The sequence below is a fragment of the Nannobrachium achirus genome (genome assembly GCF_963921795.1).
Source record: "Nannobrachium achirus genome assembly, chromosome: 2".
Taxonomy (NCBI): domain Eukaryota; kingdom Metazoa; phylum Chordata; class Actinopteri; order Myctophiformes; family Myctophidae; genus Nannobrachium; species Nannobrachium achirus.
In genome coordinates this window covers 74434965-74453924 of record NC_137811.1, presented here as the reverse complement: position 1 = coordinate 74453924, position 18960 = coordinate 74434965, and the positions used below count along the sequence as shown (strand labels likewise).

The following is an 18960-nucleotide window of genomic DNA, read 5'->3' as shown; positions in this document are numbered from 1 at the left end:
CTAAGGGAATATAGAGCTATAACTCTATTACTTTAACAAAGCTAAATCACTCACAGCACCATTAACCATATTGCTGGTTTGATCAACGATGTAGATCGACCTTTAAAACATACTGTTCGTCGGTTTAGCAGCCGTGCAAGAAAGCCTCTTGCAAGTTGTTACTGAAGCACAAAATAAATACATGTTTTCATTATGTAAACTCAGTTAAATAGTGGCTGTGTGAAGGTCTCCGCTCGTCGACGCGCTTAAATCGCACAACAACGACGTCGGAAGAGAAGTCAAACGTCCGGCCGACATATCGGACCAAAACAAGTGGTACATGGAGTCTGGCTCAGTGGCTCTGGTTCCAAGGACAAGAGTAGCCAACACACACAAGTCCTTCTGGTACTTTTTAACGTCCCCTTCTGTGTTGCCTAGAACTGGAGGATTGATTGTGGGGTCACGTGATCAGTGGCAACATGAAGGTTTTTCTTATAGGGTGTGCCAATATGTAGTTCTAGAGTGGCCATTTCTTGGGTCACCACAGCCTTACACAGGTGCTCTGATTGGAGTAGAGCATTAGTTCTATGCAATCAAACAATTGAAACACCTGTGTTTTGACCCAAAATATGGCCGCTAAGGACTACAATTGCGTCACTGTTGGCACCCTTTACATCCACTCAACAACTCTAAGGTATATTACTGACATAGTTCAACGTTGAAAATGAGTCGTATTCCCCTTTAAAAAGGTACCAGAATAACTTCGAGTGCTGGCCGGTTCTCGTCACAACCGTGAGTCTCCTTGAGCCGTGAACCCGGCAGATTCAGTATTCAAACCGACTGCCGGTTTGTTCGTTTGTTTCCACTCTCCTCCGCACGGCGCTCGCTACACGTTGATATTATAGGTCCTGCGGCGCCTCCTACAGGTGCGTCGGAACCACAGGCAGTAGAGGCAGATCATGACGGTCCAGTAGATCAGGTAGGCGGCGCAGCCGAACACCAGGAACTTGGTCTCCTCGCGCTTGGCATCGGTGAGCCAGCCCTGCTGCGACTCGCGCCACGCCGTGTGGCACAGGCCGCCCAGCAGCACGGCGGCCCACACGGACAGAGGCAGCAGTGGCATGTAGTTGCCCACCATCTTGCGGCGGCCCGACGTCCCCCAGCTGCTCTTGTTCATGGTGAGGATGGCGAAATACTTGGCGGGCAGCAGGCTGGTCATGTAGAGGGCGCTGTAGAGCGACATGAACACCATGATGAGGTCGCGGCGCAGCAAGCAGGCGTACGCCGCCTTCACCAGGCCGATGAGCTGGATGCAGCACAGCACCTGTAGGGAGCGATATTAACCTCATGAAACGATGGATTTAATATGAGCTGGATGCAGCACAGCACCTGTAGAGAGCGATATTAACCTTATGAAACAACGTATTTAAAACCCATTTAGGCCTAGAATTATTGAATGCTTTAACCAGTGAAAAATAGCAGATATACAAGCTCACAGCGTGGTACAGAGTGCCGCGCTGTGAGCTTGTAGATCTGCTATTTTTGAAAAAGCCGTGAAAATGTGTGCAAATCTTTGAATATAATGTATTTTTAAAGCGAACGTTTGTAACTCAAATTTTGCCTCTGGGTGGTCCCTGGAACTAGATATTTTGAGATGGGGGTCCGTGGCCAAATCAATATCAGTTTGGAGGTCCTTCACATGAAAAGGTTTGAGAACCACTGACATAGTAGTCTCTCAAGAACAGACTAACTGAGCTCCAGTTGAAATTAAATGGACCTTTTCTTAGACGATGGCCGGCCAGTTTGCTGACATAGAAACATTTTAACCTTTAACTACAGTATAATATGAGCTGGATGCAGCACAGCACCTGAGGTGGAAACAATATGTTCTTTACTTAATGAAAATAGCAGATCTACAAGCTCACAACGCCACAAGGAGTTGTGAGCATGTAGATTGGCTATTTTAAAAATGTCTGCCTAATATTTGACAATATGGCCAATGTTGATTTTATTTTAGGGGTAATAAAAGGTTCTTAAAAGTCCTTAAATTGTCACTTTAGAAATGTGCAGATACCCTATGTTGGTTTGTTTACTGTTGAGTGAGAAAACAATGTTTCACATTAAACTAATCATCTGGGATGATTAAAATAATTTACAGAACATGCCCATATATGGGCATTATCAGATATGGGCATTCCCAGATATGCCCTTAATATTGATGACATCGGGACAGGGATCTCCATATATGGGCATAAAACGCACAAGGACGTAATTCATTTGCAAGTGTGATTTGGGAATGCCCATATATGGGCATGTTCTGACATCACATTGTCGACTACATATGGGCATAAAACATATGGGCATAAAAGGGACATCAAGCCAGAGCGTGATGTCAGAGCAGCAAACCCATTCTGATAAGAGTGGTTCCCCTGAACAGTGACATCAGAGCATGATGTCAGAGTGATGTCACGGTGACAAGGGAACCAATAGACTGGGAAAATGTTTAGTGACTGAAGGAAGGACTGACACAGACAGACGGAGACAAGCTGCAACATTTCTCATGGTGTACTGCGACCTTTGGTCGCAATTAGTATTGTTGTTATACCCACCCACAGGATGTCCCACAGCGTCCCCGTCCAGAACAGCTGCACCATGGTGGCGGTGACGAAGAAGGGGAAGACCCCCGACACGATGGACTCGTAGGTCATCCACAGGTGGTGCTTGTGCCACCACATGGCGTTGTACAGCCACTCGCGGAAGTAGGACTTGGTCCAGCGCGTCTGCTGGTTGAGCCAGCGCAGGAAGGCTCCGGGGGTCTCCGTGTAGCACTTGGAGTGGGCCGTGTACCTGAGGGGAGTAAGGAGACCGTTAGCTGATGATTATATATGTATTATTGATACCAATAATCCAATAATCCAAATAAATAATGTACTACGACCATTGGCTGGTAGAGCGCGGCCATTCTTTGGCACAAAAGGGTGGGGATACAATCTCTCCGACCAATTGCATTTGTTCACCAATCTCTTGTTTTTTTTTTTTCAGGAGCTCAGCCAGAGCACTTAACCCATTTGTAGCCGATCCCGAGAATACTTGTGAAAAATACTCGAGTACTCGGAGTGCCGATCCCGAGTATACTCGCGCTATATACTGTATATACAGTAAAGCTGGCAAGCTTACCGTACGGTCCGTTGGAAAGTGCTGGCACGATTGGACTCGCCGATTCATCATCATCGCGGATTCACGTGCACAAAATAGTAATCCCTTAACACTTGGGGAGCCAAACGCGTTCAGGGACGAGTTATGGCCACTAGATGTCACCCTGCCACAGGAAGTTATATCGTCGAGGGACGAGTCAACAAATAGTTAACTTTTCGAGACCGCAGCTTCCCTTTGCATGCCCTGAATCCATTACGTCACCCAGCCAGGGCAGGAAGCCCCCTGTCTCTCCCCACACGGAAGGATTTTACATGGCTTTAGATTCTACTTTGAAACATAAGAACGGCTTTATCTGAGAATGAGGTAAAAACAGCCCCATGGAGGCAGAGAGCTGATTGTTTTCACGGCGACACTTTACCGCGAATTTACCGCGATTTTTTTACCGCGAGTTTCGCGAGCGTTTGTAAACAAATGGAGTACCTCCTCAATCTTCTCTGGACACGCACGTGCACACGCACGAAGCTTGCGGGGCTCATCAAAACATAACGTAAGTCAATGGTGGCACCAGCAACAGCTATAAATGTTATAAACCTTGGCCGCCCATGTGTTAACATGGTAGCCGACGGTCTATCTCATCTTTAATGTCCATTTTCTCCAAAAAACACTTTTGAAGCCTAGGATGGCATTAGATTCTCGACACAAGCTGAAAGGCAACGATCCGCCATTACTCCAACCGCATGGGACGATGACCACTTCCGGTGAATGACGTCATGACGTCAAACAGGAAATGTTTGCGCAATCGACTTCTGGCCTTCAAAATAAAGAGACTGGCCGCGGACGGAGCAGGCGAAAGGCGCGCTGGACATTTAACCCGTTCATGTCTGGAGCACTAAATGGGTTAATTGCTCCCTTTGAACTTCAAAGGGGGTTGTGAACTGAGGTAATTGGTTGGGCCATAAAAGTGTCAAGTGTTCGTTAGTGATCTCTCTTATCAATGAAAGCATCAAAGACAACGACCTGTTTGATGCCTGTCGTAGAGTGGAGGGGGGGGGGGGGGGGGGTGTTTGTATACACACAGACTCGCCTGATTGGCTGAACCACAGTTACAGGGGGCCTTACCCAGTCTTTTCTTTCTTGAATGAAATACCTGGATCCCGAAGCTACTATGACCAAAAAATGTACTTAATCAATTTACGCTTTAAAACATGTTCTGAAAATAGCAGAAACAGTAGATCTACAAGCTCACAACAGGTTGCAATGCATTGTGAGCTTATACAGGTTTTTTTTTAACAGTATTTTTTGTCTTTTTTGATAGAGTAAGTGGAGACAGGAAACGAGAAGAGAGACGTGGAGGGAGTGACGTACTGTACAGAAAGGTTTGTTGGGAACTGTCCTCGAACTTTTTTTTTTACTTCTTTTCCCCCAGTTCATTACTCAAAATAGGACCGCAAGATTGAAAGTGTTTCAAAGAGCAATGGACAACAATGTGAAAACACACAACGGATTATTAGCAGATTATGCAGCAATAGCTGAAGTTGGCATATGTGCGATGGTGGTGATGATAATAGCAGTGACAGAGGCTGTACTGTAACTATGTCAGCCATCATCACCAGTGTTCCTTGGTGGTGTAATTTTAGACCTACTTGGTGGCATAGCCCATCATCACCAGTGTTCCTTGAGGGTGTAATTTTAGACCTACTTGGTGGCGTAGCCCATCATCACCAGTGTTCCTTGAGGGTGTAATTTTATTTATTTATTTTTTTTAAATTTTTATCCCACGATTTTTGTAACCCATTTTTTCACCCGGTGCCAATTGCCTAAGCTGTGATCCTGGGCTCTACTCTCCCTCTGCCAACCTGGGGAGGGCCCCGAACTGAGCTCATGCTTCCTTCAATGCATGAGGAGTGAGCAGGCCGCTTCTTATCACCTGACAGGGGGAGCTTCCCCGGTTGGACGTAGCGCGTGGAAGGAACACGTTATTCCAACCAGTTCCATTCCCCTCCATCAGGCGCCCCGGCTGGCCAGGGGGAGGCTTTATAGAGACCAGGATTACTGCATGTTTTTGTGAGGGTATCTACCCTAGGAGACACGGGGAGAACATGCAAACTCCACAGGTGGTGTAATTTTAGACCTACTTGGTGGCGTAGCCCATCATCACCAGTGTTCCTTGAGGGTGTAATTTTAGACCTACTTGGTAGCATAGCCCATCATCACCAGTGTTCCTTGAGGGAGTAATTTTAGACCTACTTGGTGGCATAGCCCATGCTCAGCATGCGGTTGGTGAGGTGTCTGTCATCCCCGAAGGTGCAGTGATTTCCCAGGAACTTCTGGTTGTACCAGGACTCCAGGAACTGCTGAAGCAGGTCGTTTCTGTACAGACCTGCGGAGGCACGCACAAAATGACACCCCGTTATACACGCACAAAATGACACCCCGTTAGGCCAGTGGTTCCCAAACTTTTTTGTCTCAGGGCACCCCATCAATATATTTTTAATCCGAGGCACCCCTACATTATAATTTTCACTCCCAGCACCTTATATTTATAGCATATCGTCGTTGTCGGGTGGAAACCTTGTATGTCCAAAACCGTTCGTTTTGTATTTATCATCTATAAAATGTACTATAGTGAAAACAGCAGAGATCGGCTGTTTTCACTAGTTTTGTGCGACGGTCTTGTATGATGAAGCAGGGCAAAAGACGTACACATTTAGAACTTGGAGATACAAGGTTTCTGCCTGACAGTGACGATATTTTAGTGATTATGTTGCGTAGGAAAACGTTGAGATAACAGCCATTTTGGTTAGAACTGACTGAAAATAACTTGGTACTTCAAGTCCAAATACATTCCAAATAGTATCAAATTATCTTGCGGCACCCCTGGACTGCTGTCACGGCACCCCAGGGTGCCCCGTCACCCACTTTGAAAACCCCTGCGTTAGGCTATACACTCACAAAATGACACCCGTTATACACGCACAAAATGACACCCCGTTATAGTTATACACAGTGGCGTCAGTTCAGCAAAAGCTAGGGTATGGCAAAGATGGGAGTCCTCATGGAAAAGAGGCATTACATTTTGTATAACACGGTTCTATTGTGAAAATAGCAGATCTACATGCTCACAACGCCTCGCGCTGTGAGGCGTTGTGAGCATGTAGATCTGCTATTTTCACAATGTCTGAAAAAAACATTTTTTGCAGGTTTTTACACAGGTTTCTACGGTCACATTGTTTTCCCAAAAGTTGGGAAAAACTATATTGCGCTTAAAGTCCCAGGGGAGAAGTCCCAGAAGACATTGGTGAAATGTGATGCTGTACTTGGAACAGTAGCATTTACAGTTCTTTTTTATTAATTTATTTTCTTTATTCTTATGCCTTTATTGATAGTGAGCAGTAGATTGACAGGAGATGGGGGGAGAGAGAGAGACACACACAGCAAAGGTCTACAGGATCTCTTTGTTTGCATTTGTCGCATTCCTAAGATTAAGACTTCCTTTATTATAGTTTTTTTACCCCCAGTGATTCCGGATGGGGACCCAAATGCATTTGGGTGGTACCAATGGGGGTACATTTAGTCTGTTCTTGAGAGACTAATGTCAGTGGTTCTCAAACCTTTTCATGTGAAGGACCCCCAAAATTATATTTATTTGGCCACGGACCCCCATCTCAAAATATTTAGTTCCAGGGACCCCCCAGAAGCAAAATTTGAGTTACAAACGTTCGCTTTGAAAAATACATATATTCAAAGATTTGCACACGTTTTCACGACTTTTTTCAAAAATAGCAGATCTACAAGCTCGCAGCGCGGCACCGAGTGCCGCGCTGCAAGCTTGTATATCTGCTATTTTTTTACTGGTTAAAGCATTCAACAATTCTAGGCCTAAATTTTAATATTAGGGTTAGGGTTAAGCCCGTATCAGAGTGTACGGTGGAGAGCTATCCACCGGTGGAGAGCTCTCCACCTCAAGTCAGAAAATAAGTGCAGGACATCATAGTCACTCACGGTGGAGTCCTGTACACCGCGACTGACTGGTCTAGATTGACCAATCAGTGAACGGGGTGTAGAGCCTGTCTGTCTGATAGTAAAAATCAAACCTCGGTTCGAAGTGGAGTGGTGAATCTGAGCAGCGTGCGTGCGTACGTGCGTACGTGCGTGCGTGCGTGCGTGCGTGCGTGCGTGCGTGCGTGTATGTGTGTGTGTGTGTTGAGTGTGCCTGGCCTGCACAAAACAGCGCCCCTCCTTTAACTAGTGTGTTGTGTGTGGCCACTCGAGGTATTGCCAGGCTACGGACACGGCCAGCCAGCCACCCAGCCACCCACCCACCAACCCACCCACGGACATACCCACGGACATACCTGTCTATTGGGAGTGCTTTCACCACTCCAAAAACAGAGAGATGTGTTGGGACTCGCGGTGTAAAGCTCTCCACCGCGAGGAATGACGTAACGTTGTAGTTTCATGACTCAAAAAGACTCGCAAGGACTACACCGCGGTGTAAAGCCTTCCACCGCCCAGGCGACTATGATGTCGGCTTTAGGGGGGTTAGGGGTCACTATAGGGTCCTTACCCAGGGGTCAGGGGTTAGGGGTCACTATAGGGTCCTTACCCAGGGGTCCGCTGATGCAGGACACACAGTTGAAGAAGGACTGACAGGAGCGCTCCACGTTGAAGGCCATCCAGTAGCGCAGGCTGCTCATGAAGCTGACGTAGCTCTCCTTCAGGTTGAGGATCATCACGTCTCCTCCCACCGCACCGAACCTCTGGTTGCTCTCCAGCACCTTCACCAGCTCCAGGGTGGCCATGGGGTCCAGCTTGGTGTCGGAGTCACACACCTGGGGGGAGGGGGAGGGGGGGGGGGGAGAGGGGGGGGGGGGGGGAGAGAGGGGGAGGGGGGGGAGAGAGGGGGAGGGAAATGTTTGAAAACATGGCCAATGATTAAAAAAAAGAAATCCCATACTGTATCTTCTGGGTGAAGTACAACAATGTACAAAGAAAGGAAACTTGACTTCGGTCCATTATATCTCCCCTATAACCCATTTAGGCCAAGAATTATTGAATGCTTTAACCAGTGAAAAATAGCAGATATACAAGCTCAGTAGATCTGCTATTTTTGAAAAAGTCGTGCAAATGTGTGCAAATCTTTGAATATATGTATTTTTAAAGCGAACTCAAATGTTGCTTCTGGGTGGTCCCTGGAACTAGATATTTTGAAATGGGGGTCCGTGGCCAAATAAATATAATTTTGGGGGTCCTTCGCATGAAAAGGTTTGAGCACCACTGACATAGTAGTCTCTCAAGAACAGACTAACTGAGCTCCAGTCAAGTGAAAAGGACCTTTTCTTTGACGATGGCTGGCTAGATTGCTGACATAGAAACATAGGTTTTTCAAAAAATCTTAGAAGAATTCAAAATTTGAATTTTCATGATTTTTCAAAAATAGCAGATCTACAAGCTCGCTGTGAACTTGTATATCTGCTACTTTTTCAATAGTTAAAGCATAAAATAATGTCACACACCTGGGGAGAGGGGGAAATGTTTGAAAACATGACCAACAGCGGTGGAAAAAGTACTCACATTCGTATCACAGGCATTGACACTAAGGCTTGCCCACCTGCCCCCGGCAGGTAAATAAAACGTCAGGGCAGGTGAAGTTGGCTTTCAGGTTGCCCGACAGGGCAAGTGATCATTTGAAAGGGGGCACAAATGTCTATAAACACAATACGAGATATCTGTCTAAACACCTGAACGTGGCCAGTGCGCTGTGTCTTCTGGTCTGTGGAATGTAAAATAAGAGCACTATTCACCTATAATGTGCTGTTTTTACTGTTGCTACATTTAAAAATAACAAGTGTGAACCCATAGACATATTCAATCATAGCTAAAGTATTTGGTATTTGGATTTGGAGGTATTGAGGTATGACATTTTATCGCACAGCCCCAGAAGGTAAAGAAATAAGTGTGAAATTGAGCGGTAATTAAAATCGTACCTATCTTTATATTACAAAAGAGTAAGTGATCTACTTCCGGGTCATGTATCGCTAACTTAAATACCAAACCACTTGGCCAAGAAGTACTACATATGAGTAAGTGATCTACTTCCGGGTCATGTATCGCTAACTTAAATACCAAACCACTTGGCCAAGATGTACTACATATGTACTAAATATAGCTTAAAAATTCAAACACCCATGTCACCTTTGCAAGATGTCGTTTCCAAACCTCTGTATACAGTTGTATTCGTTATTACCCTCATATTTTGCCTCTGTATAAAATAGTCCGCCGGTCAAATATGTCCGACCGGAAACGTGCGCTGCGGCACAATAGTTCCGACACAATAGTTCCCCCCCCCAATTTTTTTTTTTTTTTTTTTTACTTTTTTTTTTTTACTAGATGTGAGCGGCCCGAAGGGCCGCGACCCTCTAGTCATTTTATAATGGACGATTTACTTTTCGGGCAAGTGGGCATTACCTTCGGGCAAGTAGAACATGACCTGTACTTGCCCGATGGGCAAGTGCCTCTGAGACCTTAGTGTCAACCCCTGTATCAATACCGCAATGTATAGAAATACTCTGTTACAAGTGAACGTCAGGACTTCAAAATGTACTTGATAAAAATACGAAAGTGTATCAAAAAGTGCATCAAAAACGACCTAAAATAACAAAAGTAAAAGTGCAACATGTTTGAAAAAAAGCAGATCTACAAGCTCGTAGATCTTGTAGATCTGCTAGGTATAAGCTTGTAGATCGGCTAGGTATAAAATAGGGCTAAAGTGGATCAATGTGTGTTTTATAATATAATCGTTTAGATCCGCAAAGTAACTTACGCATTCAAATAATTGCAGTGGGGTAAAAGTACAATATTTGGATCTGAGATGAAGTGGAGTAGAAGTAAACGTATTGGAAATGGGAAGTACTCAAGTAAAGTGTGAATACCTCAAAATAGTACAGTGCTTAAGTAAATGTAGTTTAGTTACTTTACACCACTGATGACCATGATTACAAAAAAAAAACGTCCCATATCTGCTGGGTGAAGTACAACAATGTGCAAACACTGCAGCAAGATTCATGAGAGCTGCTGTGATAAGAGAAGGATATCAAATGGAACACAAGCACCTTAAAGACTACTAATCATTGTGTATCCCTGCACTGTCTGCACTGAGTAACCTTGATACGTGAAAACCGTTTCACTCCCTTCACTTGTACATATTTAGTTTTGATTTGATCTGGTATCGTGATGCACCGTGCAGCTGCCTTAAAGGTGATACACCATGAAATTTCACTTTTCCTATTTTAAAACCTTTTTTTGGGGTCCCACTAGCACCTTCTATCCTCACAAAGTCCCATTTCTGACCGTTGTGTCTTTCTCTGGTTTTGAGAAGGCGAAGGTTAAAAGTATCCCACGGGTTCTCAAAACAGGCTATCCAGATTTGCTGCCGATTGTGACGTCATCTGCCGATTGTGACGTCATCATTAAAAAAAACTTTAAAAAAATATTTTTCAAAAAAAAAAATTAAAAAAAAAACTTTGGTGGTAGCCATTCAAAAATGAGAGAGGCTCTCTATTCTGGAGTGGTAATTTAGCCTCAAACCTTTTGAAAAACGTTTTTCGGACATAAACAATATGACAAATACTTTTTAAATGCATGGTGTATCACCTTTAAAGTTAAAGCTCCAAACAGCCCAGAACAAACTAATTAGGGTCGTGCTTGGTCCTCCTCCTCGGGCCCACCTTACCGATCATCACCACGAAAGCGTGGGGTGGCTCAAAGTAGCTGACAGAGTACAGCATCTTGCAATGGGCCTGGTGTACAAGATTCACTACACCTCCAAGATACCCATTACCTGACAAACTACTTCTTAAAGGTCAAGGATGTTCACGATCACAACACCAGAGGCAGCTCCACTAATCATCATCAACGTAGATTTAACACTAAACAAGGCAATAACTCGTTCTCCTGCTATACCATCAACATGTGGAACGCCCTACCGCAGGCCTTAAAGGAGAGCAAATCCCTAGCCTCCTTCAAAATCGGTATGAAAAGTTCAGGCGGCTGCTACCCGTGACTTGTAAATAGACTAAGCCCCCATGCTCCCCCCCACCCTTTTTTCTGCCTTTGTATTTGATGTTATGCTTTTTCTGCTTTTGAAACTGATATTATCCTAGATAAAGTACTATGTTATATCCATCTGTCTTTCAATGTTATATGAGATACTTAGAGTGTGGTTCCTGTGGAAATAAGCCTCTGCTTTCTAGGATCTCCTTTTAGTTGACCTTGTACCAGTGATTTTGTACTTTTTTCTATTGCAAACTTCTAATAAATTCTTCAATCAATCAATCAATCAATCAATCAATCAAAAATTGATTGATATTGTACTGTCTCTGCTTTGGCAATGTAAACGTATGTTTTCTCAGGCCAATACAGACAGACAGAGAGAGAGTTCCTGGATTTCCCACGTGGGATCCATAAAACAGTGGTGGTGACCCAGAGGTCATTGAAGCCAGGGGTTTCCACCTTCCCCTGCAGCTGCTAAAAAAAACTGTTAAACCACTTTAACTCATTTTCCTATTTAAAAATATTCACTCTATACTACTCTACAAGACCAAGATAATATCCACTCTATTCTACTCTACAAGATCAAGATAATATCCACTCTATACTACTCTACAAGATCAAGATAATATCCACTCTATACTACTCTACAAGACCAAGATAATATCCACTCTATTCTACTCTACAAGACCAAGATAATATCCACTCTATACTACTCTACAAGACCAAGATAATATCCACTCTATACTACTCTACAAGACCAAGATAATATCCACTCTATACTACTCTACAAGACCAAGATAATATCCACTCTATACTACTCTACAAGACCAAGATAATATCCACTCTATACTACTCTACAAGACCAAGATAATATCCACTCTATACTACTCTACAAGACCAAGATAATATCCACTCTATACTACTCTACAAGACCAAGATAATATCCACTCTATACTACTCTACAAGACCAAGATAATATCCACTCTATGCTACTCTACAAGATCAAGATAATGGTCTAAAATGGGTGACCTGTTCTTTGACATTCTTTGTTTTTCGAAATGACGTGAATGCAAGCCGTAGCTACAGTAATTGTCAGGGGATATCTTCAGAAATAGTGTCAAATCCTGGAATAAATTCCTTACCAAAACATTTCTTCACCAATGTGTTTGTAAAGGTGTCTAGTAACACATCTCACAAAGACTGAAATTCAGTTTCCCTAGGAGAATCCGTTACAGCTGATGAAAGTTGGAGTCCCATTAAATTAACTATACAGGATAAAACACACCAAAATATATATGCTCTAAGTAGCATGTGAGGGGTCAAACTAGGGGTTTTTAATGATTATGAATCCATTGCAAGCATTTGTTTTGCACAAAACATTCCTTGGGCTAAAAACAGCCCCCATAAAATTATGGTTTAGTGATGTGTCATCACTTTTCACTGTTTTGTGGGAGCCGCCTTTACCCCAAGGAATGTTTTCTGTGCAAAACAAATGCTTTCAATGGATTCAGAATCATTAAAAAACCTTAGTTCAACCCCTCACATGCTACTTAAAGCATATTTATTTTGGTGTGTTAGTGTAGTTAATTTAATGGGACTCCAACTTTCATCAGCTGTAACGGATTCTCGTAGGGAAACTGAATTTCAGTCTTTGTGAGATGTGTTACTAGACACCTTTACAAACACATTGGTGAAGAAATGTTTTGGTAAGGAATTTATTCCAGGACTTTTTAAGATATTCCCTGACTATAAACACTCAGCTCCTGTGTAGAAAGGAAGCTAATAGATAGTGGTACCTGTATGTAGTCCACGGAGGCCCCCAGGGCCTTGAAGGGTTAGGATTAGGGTAGGGTTAGGGTAGGGTTAGGGTTAGGGTAGGGTTAGGGTAAGGAAGCTAAGAGGTGGTGGTACCTGTATGTAGTCCACGGAGGCGCCCAGGGCCTTGAAGGCGGTGTACATCACCTCCCGCTTGCCGCCCCATTTCTGCATGATGCACACACACTGTCTGCTGCTGATCAGATGCTCCACCTCCCGCCGCTGGGGGTCCTCCCCAGGCACATACCCGGCACCGTCCTCCCCGGACCCGGGAGCTGATGATCACAGGGGGAGAGCAACTACACATAAGTACATTCATTCACTACAGTACAATGTTGAGGTCGTTTTTCAATACTTTACTCTTGATTATTTGACGGCTTTAGTTACTAAGTTATACCTTTGCTGAATTATATTATACATTAACCACTTTAGTCTTTGGTTATTTCAAAAATGAGCTTGTAGATCAGCTATTGTTGAAGTGGGGAAAAAAGGAAGAATTTCTTTTTTCTTTTTTACTTTGGTACAGTATGTTTCAATACCAATATTTTCCCACTTGTAAGCCTACTCAAGTAAAATCCTGTAAAAAATACAGATATCTTACTTTTAACAGAGGTATTGCTACTTGTACTCAAGTACATGTAAAGTGTAAGTAGTAAGTAGTATATAGTAAGTATATACTTACTATATACTTATGGGTGGCATAGCTCAGGGGTAGAGAAACTGTTATTAGAGCACGAAGGGTTCCCGAAGGGTTCCCAGTTTGAACCCGAGCTTAGTTAAAGTTATACCATGTAACTTTTTTTATAAAACAAATCTTAAAATTGTCCTAACTGTTAAATCGCTAAAGTTTTAGAACCCCCACTCCCCCCATTTTCAGCTTCTGAAGCAAGCCTTCTCTTTATATGTTTTCTACTTAGCCGTGACAGGGGCGGGATTTCCCGGCAAAATTACGTCATCACACTACCGGCCAATCACAGCGAGGGTTATACACTGCTGGCCAATCACAGCGCATCTTGAAGTGGGGTCGCCATATTTGTAGTCGCCCGTGTGTCTCTATACTCAAAAGGTAATCTCGCCTACCAGGCAGGGTGAAGGAGTCCGTTTCTCCGGAATGCCTGAACGCACAGGAACCAGGGACCCCTCTAAAGATAGCTCTCGGCGAGGTGGAAGCAGACGCGGGGATGTGAAGGTACGAAAAACGGCCGAAAGACGTGGACGCGACCGCGGTTTGCTATAGAGCTAATGACCACTAGTTGAGCATCTTACACAGTATAGCTTTAATGTCGAAGAGTCCTTGAGCAAGACTGAACCCCTAGTTGCTCCCGGTGAACAGGTTGGTGCCTTGCATGGTTTCCTCCGCCATCAGTGTATGAATGTGTGTGTGTGAATGGGTGAATGTAATGCACAATCTATGTGAAGCGCCTTGGATAGAAGCGCTATATGAATGCACCATTTACCATTTTACATGCGTAAGCATAAAAATGTGAGTACTAAACTTGGTGTCCAGCTGGGGCGGCGAAGCGTTGTTCCGATGTGTCATTAGTCCGACGCTGGTGAATGCTAACCTGCTGACACTGTCTCGTGAATGCTAACCTGCTGACACTGTCTGGTGAATGCTAACCTGGTGAATAGTAACCCTAACCCAGAACCCTAATCCTAACCTTAGTCGGACTAATGTGACTTCAGACTATGGAGACTTTCCCGGCTAGCTCACCTTTGAGCCCAGCCTCCTGGGCAGCGAGAGAGGGCGAGATCATTTAGCGACCTCCAACCGGGTTGCAATGTGCTCGGTAGTTTTCAGCGACTGGGTCGCTAAATCCACCGACCGGGTCGCTAAATCCACCGACCGGGTCGCTAAATCCACCGACCGGGTCGCTAGATCTACCGACCGCGTCGCTAAATCTACCGACCTAAAACTGCAGCCCTGTCGGTAGATTTAGCGACCCGGTCGGTAGATCTAGCGACCTGGTCGGTGATTTTGCAGCTCGGTCGGTAGATTTAGCGACCCGGTCGGTGAAAACTACCGACCAGGTTACGACCAGGTTGGAGGTCACTAAATGATCTCGCTCCTACAGCCTCCAGGGGGTCCCAGGGTGTCCCAGGTGTTCTCACCTTTGAGCCCAGCCTCCTGTGCAGCCTCCAGGGGGTCCCAGGTGTTCTTACCTTTGAGCCCAGCCTCCCGGGCAGCCTCCAGGGGGTCCCAGGGGGTCCCAGGTGTTCTTACCTTTGAGCCCAGCCTCCCGGGCAGCCTCCAGGGGGTCCCAGGGGGTCCCAGGTGTTCTTACCTTTGAGCCCAGCCTCCTGTGCAGCCTCCAGGGGGTCCCAGGGGGTCCCAGGTGTTCTTACCTTTGAGCCCAGCCTCCCGGGCAGCCTCCAGGGGGTCCCAGGTGTGGTAGTTGTTCTTCCAGACGTAGCACCCAGGCTCCTGGTCCTGGAACACCTCCCTGAACATGTCCATCATGTAGCGGTCCTCCTCCGTGTTGCCGTCCACCACCATGATGACACGCAGCAGCTCTGGGGGGTACTTCAGAGCCCGGATGGAGTTCAGGCACTCCCTGGAAGATGATCGTCACATACAAATGTTAATTTATACTATATGCACACACTCACAAGCAGCAAAGCTCAAAAGCGTGCTGCTTCACGCTTGTAGATCTTAGCTTGCGGATCTTACTTGTAAACAAACAATACATTTTTAAAGCCTTGTTTTTAGTCTTTATTTCAGTTAACTCTAATTCTAGCGTTGGTTCTATGTTAGGTTTCTTGCATGAGGTAGGCAGGGTCCCCCTGGCAGGGTTAGGGTTATGGTAGGTTTAGGATTAGGGTATGTTTAGACTTGAGTTATGGTTAAGGTGTGATGGTAGATTTCTTGCCTGGGGTAAGCAGGGTTAGTTTTAGGGTGCGTTTAGGGTTAGGGTTATAGGGTAAGTTTAAGGGTACCAGAGGTAAGCAGGGTCCTCCTGGTATGCAGAGATAGTGAAGCCTACAGTCTTGGTGAAGGTACAGGGTTAGGGGTAGGGGTAGGGTCAGTTTTAGGGTACTTTTAGGGTTAGGGTAGGGTTATAGGGTATGTTTAGGGATACCAGAGGTAAGCAGGGTCCTCCTGGTATGCAGAGATGGTGAAGCCCACAGTCTTGGTGAAGATACAGGGTTAGGGGTAGGGGTAGGGTCAGTTTTAGGGTACTTTTAGGGTTAGGGTAGGGTTATAGGGTATGTTTAGGGGTACCTGAGGTAAGCAGGGTCCTCCTGGTAGGCAGAGATGGTGAAGCCCACAGTCTTGGTGAAGGTACAGGGCTCCTCCAGGGTCTTCATCCGACGATGTTCTATGAAGGCGAAGAAGCTCTGGACCAGAACGTGAAGACCCAGCAGCAGACCATACACCCCGAACGATACGATGCCGTAGGGAGAGGTAGCTAACTGGAACCCTACATGATAATATAATGTAAATATTATTACACCCCGAACAGCTGGAACCCTACATGATAATATAATGTAAATATTACACCCCGAACGATATGATACCATAGGGAGAGGTAGCTAACTGGAACCCTGTATGATAATATAATGTAAATATTACACCCCGAACGATACAATGCCGTAGTAAAACAATGAACCTAACACAGGGTTCCCACACATTTTTACAAATTAATTTCCAAAACTTTTCCAAAACTTTTCCAGAATATTTAACCCAATTTCCAGGACAACAATAATTCAGCTCAATAACAGGTCGCATACTCCTATGCGCAGTGCCTAAAGACAGGTAGTGTATGCCAGTGGTTCTCAACCTTTTCAGGCTGTGACCCCTGAAATAATCATGTTTTAACTGGGGACCCCCCCCCCCCCCCACCCTGACGAGCACTAAGAGTTGAGGCATTTTGTATAACACAGTTCTATTGTGAAAATAGCAGATCTACATGCTTGTGAGCATGTTGTGAGCATGTAGATCGGCTAAATTTGTCATTTCAGAGGTATTAACAAAATCAATAACCAAAGACAATGCATAGCTATTTTTTCCCAGGACCTTCCAGGACCCTTGAAAAATTCCAAAACTTTTCCAGTACTGGAAAAATATTTTTCTAATTTCAAAATTATTTCCAGGAATTTCATGACCGTGGGAACCCTGCTAACATCTAGAACACAACATGCTAGATGAAATCACATCCTAAACATGTCGTGATCGATAAAACCCCACCTTTGACGTAGGCCCACACCATCACCCCCAGGACCACCAGGGCAAACAGGAAGGTGAAGAAGGCCCGGACCACCGAGCCCAGCTTCTGGAGCAGGGGCTTGAGTTCCATGTTGAATATCTGTTGTACAGAAAGGTGACAACACATCTCTTATTATTATGTTACCCATTCAGAACGGGTACACATTATTGTGTATCATTATTTTATGCTTTAACTATTAGCAGATATACAAGCTCACAGCGCGGCACCGAGTGCCGCGCTGTGAGCTTGTAGATCTGCTATTTTTGAAAAATCGTGAAAATTTAAATTTTGACCCTTTTTGTGCCTTTTGAATCCTTCTAAGATTTTTTGAAAAAACCTATGTTTCTATGTCAGCAATCTGGCCAGCCATCGTCAAAGAAAAGGTCATTTTTTCACTTAACTGGAGCTCAGTTAGCATGTTCTTGAGAGACTACTATGTCAGTGGTTCTCAAACCTTTTCATGTGAAGGACCCCCAAAATGATATTTATTTGGCCACGGACCCCCATTCAACATATTTAGTTCCAGGGACACCCCAGAAGCAAAATTTGAGTTACAAACGTTCGCTTAAGAAAATACATATATTCAAAGATTTGCACACATTTTCACGACTTTTTCAAAAATAGCAGATCTACAAGCTTGCAGCGCGCGCTGTGAGCTTGTAGAGCTGCTATTTTTCACTGGTTAAAGCATTCAATAATCCTAGGCCTAAATGGGTTAATGTATATACAGGCTTCAGTTCCATGTTGAATATCCATTGTATAACCTGGGACATGATGACAACACATCACTTATAGTGTTATAATGTACTGTATACTATACATGTCTGTGGAATATCTATGATGACAATACATCTCTTATAGTTATTAATATATATACAGTACAAGCTTCAGCTCCATGTTGAATATCTGTTGTATAGCGTAGGGAGGGACATAATGACAACACATCTCTTATAGTGGTATTGATGTATATATGAGCTTCAGTTCCATATCTGTGGAATATCTTTAAGGACATGAACATCTCTTAGTGTTGTAAATGTATATATCTGGGGACATAAACGCTGAAATGCGTTTATGTCTCTAAGGGGCCTTTTCCACCGGCAAAGAACCGGTTCTGGTTCTTCCTCCCGCCTATGGGATGAACCAGAAGGTGAGCTTTTACACCGAGAACCGGAGATGGTTCCGAACCGTAAAAGTTGGTTCCGAACGGGAACCACAAAATCCTTGTTATTTGTGGTTCCAGGCTCTGGTTCAGTCTGGTGGAAACGCAAGCTGGTTCGCAAGAACAAACCAAGGTTCCCAAGAAAGTTGAACCGGTTCTGGAACCGGTTCTTTGCCGGTGGAAAAGGCCCTGATATGCCACATAGAAGAACCATTACTTTGGTTGCAGAAAGAACCTTTCAGACCAAGGTGGTTCTATAAAGAACCGCTTAAAACGCTTCATCAGCCGGTGTCCTGCATGGCTCTGTATTTGGTCAGCTCCTTTTTTTTAACCTCTACACACCATCAATAGCCAATCTACAAGCTCTACTAATTTGGCTCTTTGCTTACGGTATATTTAGACAAACCTAAAATTGGGATGCTGGGGTTTAAGTGGTCAAAAAGATGCCCCAAAGAATCATTTGTGGTTAACACAAATTACATTTATGTTAATACATTTATTTAGGAAAACGTTGAGATAATAGCCATTTCGGTTAGAACTGACTTAGTACTTCAAGTTTAAAATGAGACTAAATACATTCCAAATATTATC

The 18960-nt window shown here is 44.4% G+C and overlaps 1 protein-coding gene across 1 annotated transcript; it reads right to left on the bottom strand.

Moving 5' to 3' along the window:
- Positions 1–865: 865 nt before the first annotated feature.
- On the bottom strand, positions 866–17300 carry has1 (hyaluronan synthase 1; the record flags this gene model as incomplete). Its single annotated transcript, XM_080744411.1, has 8 exons — positions 866–1303; positions 2589–2826; positions 5383–5515; positions 7742–7967; positions 13099–13277; positions 15349–15557; positions 16226–16424; positions 17192–17300. The coding sequence occupies 8 exons, from the start codon at positions 17298–17300 to the stop codon at positions 866–868; spliced, it is 1731 nt and encodes a 576-aa protein (XP_080600537.1).
- Positions 17301–18960: the final 1660 nt, after the last annotated feature.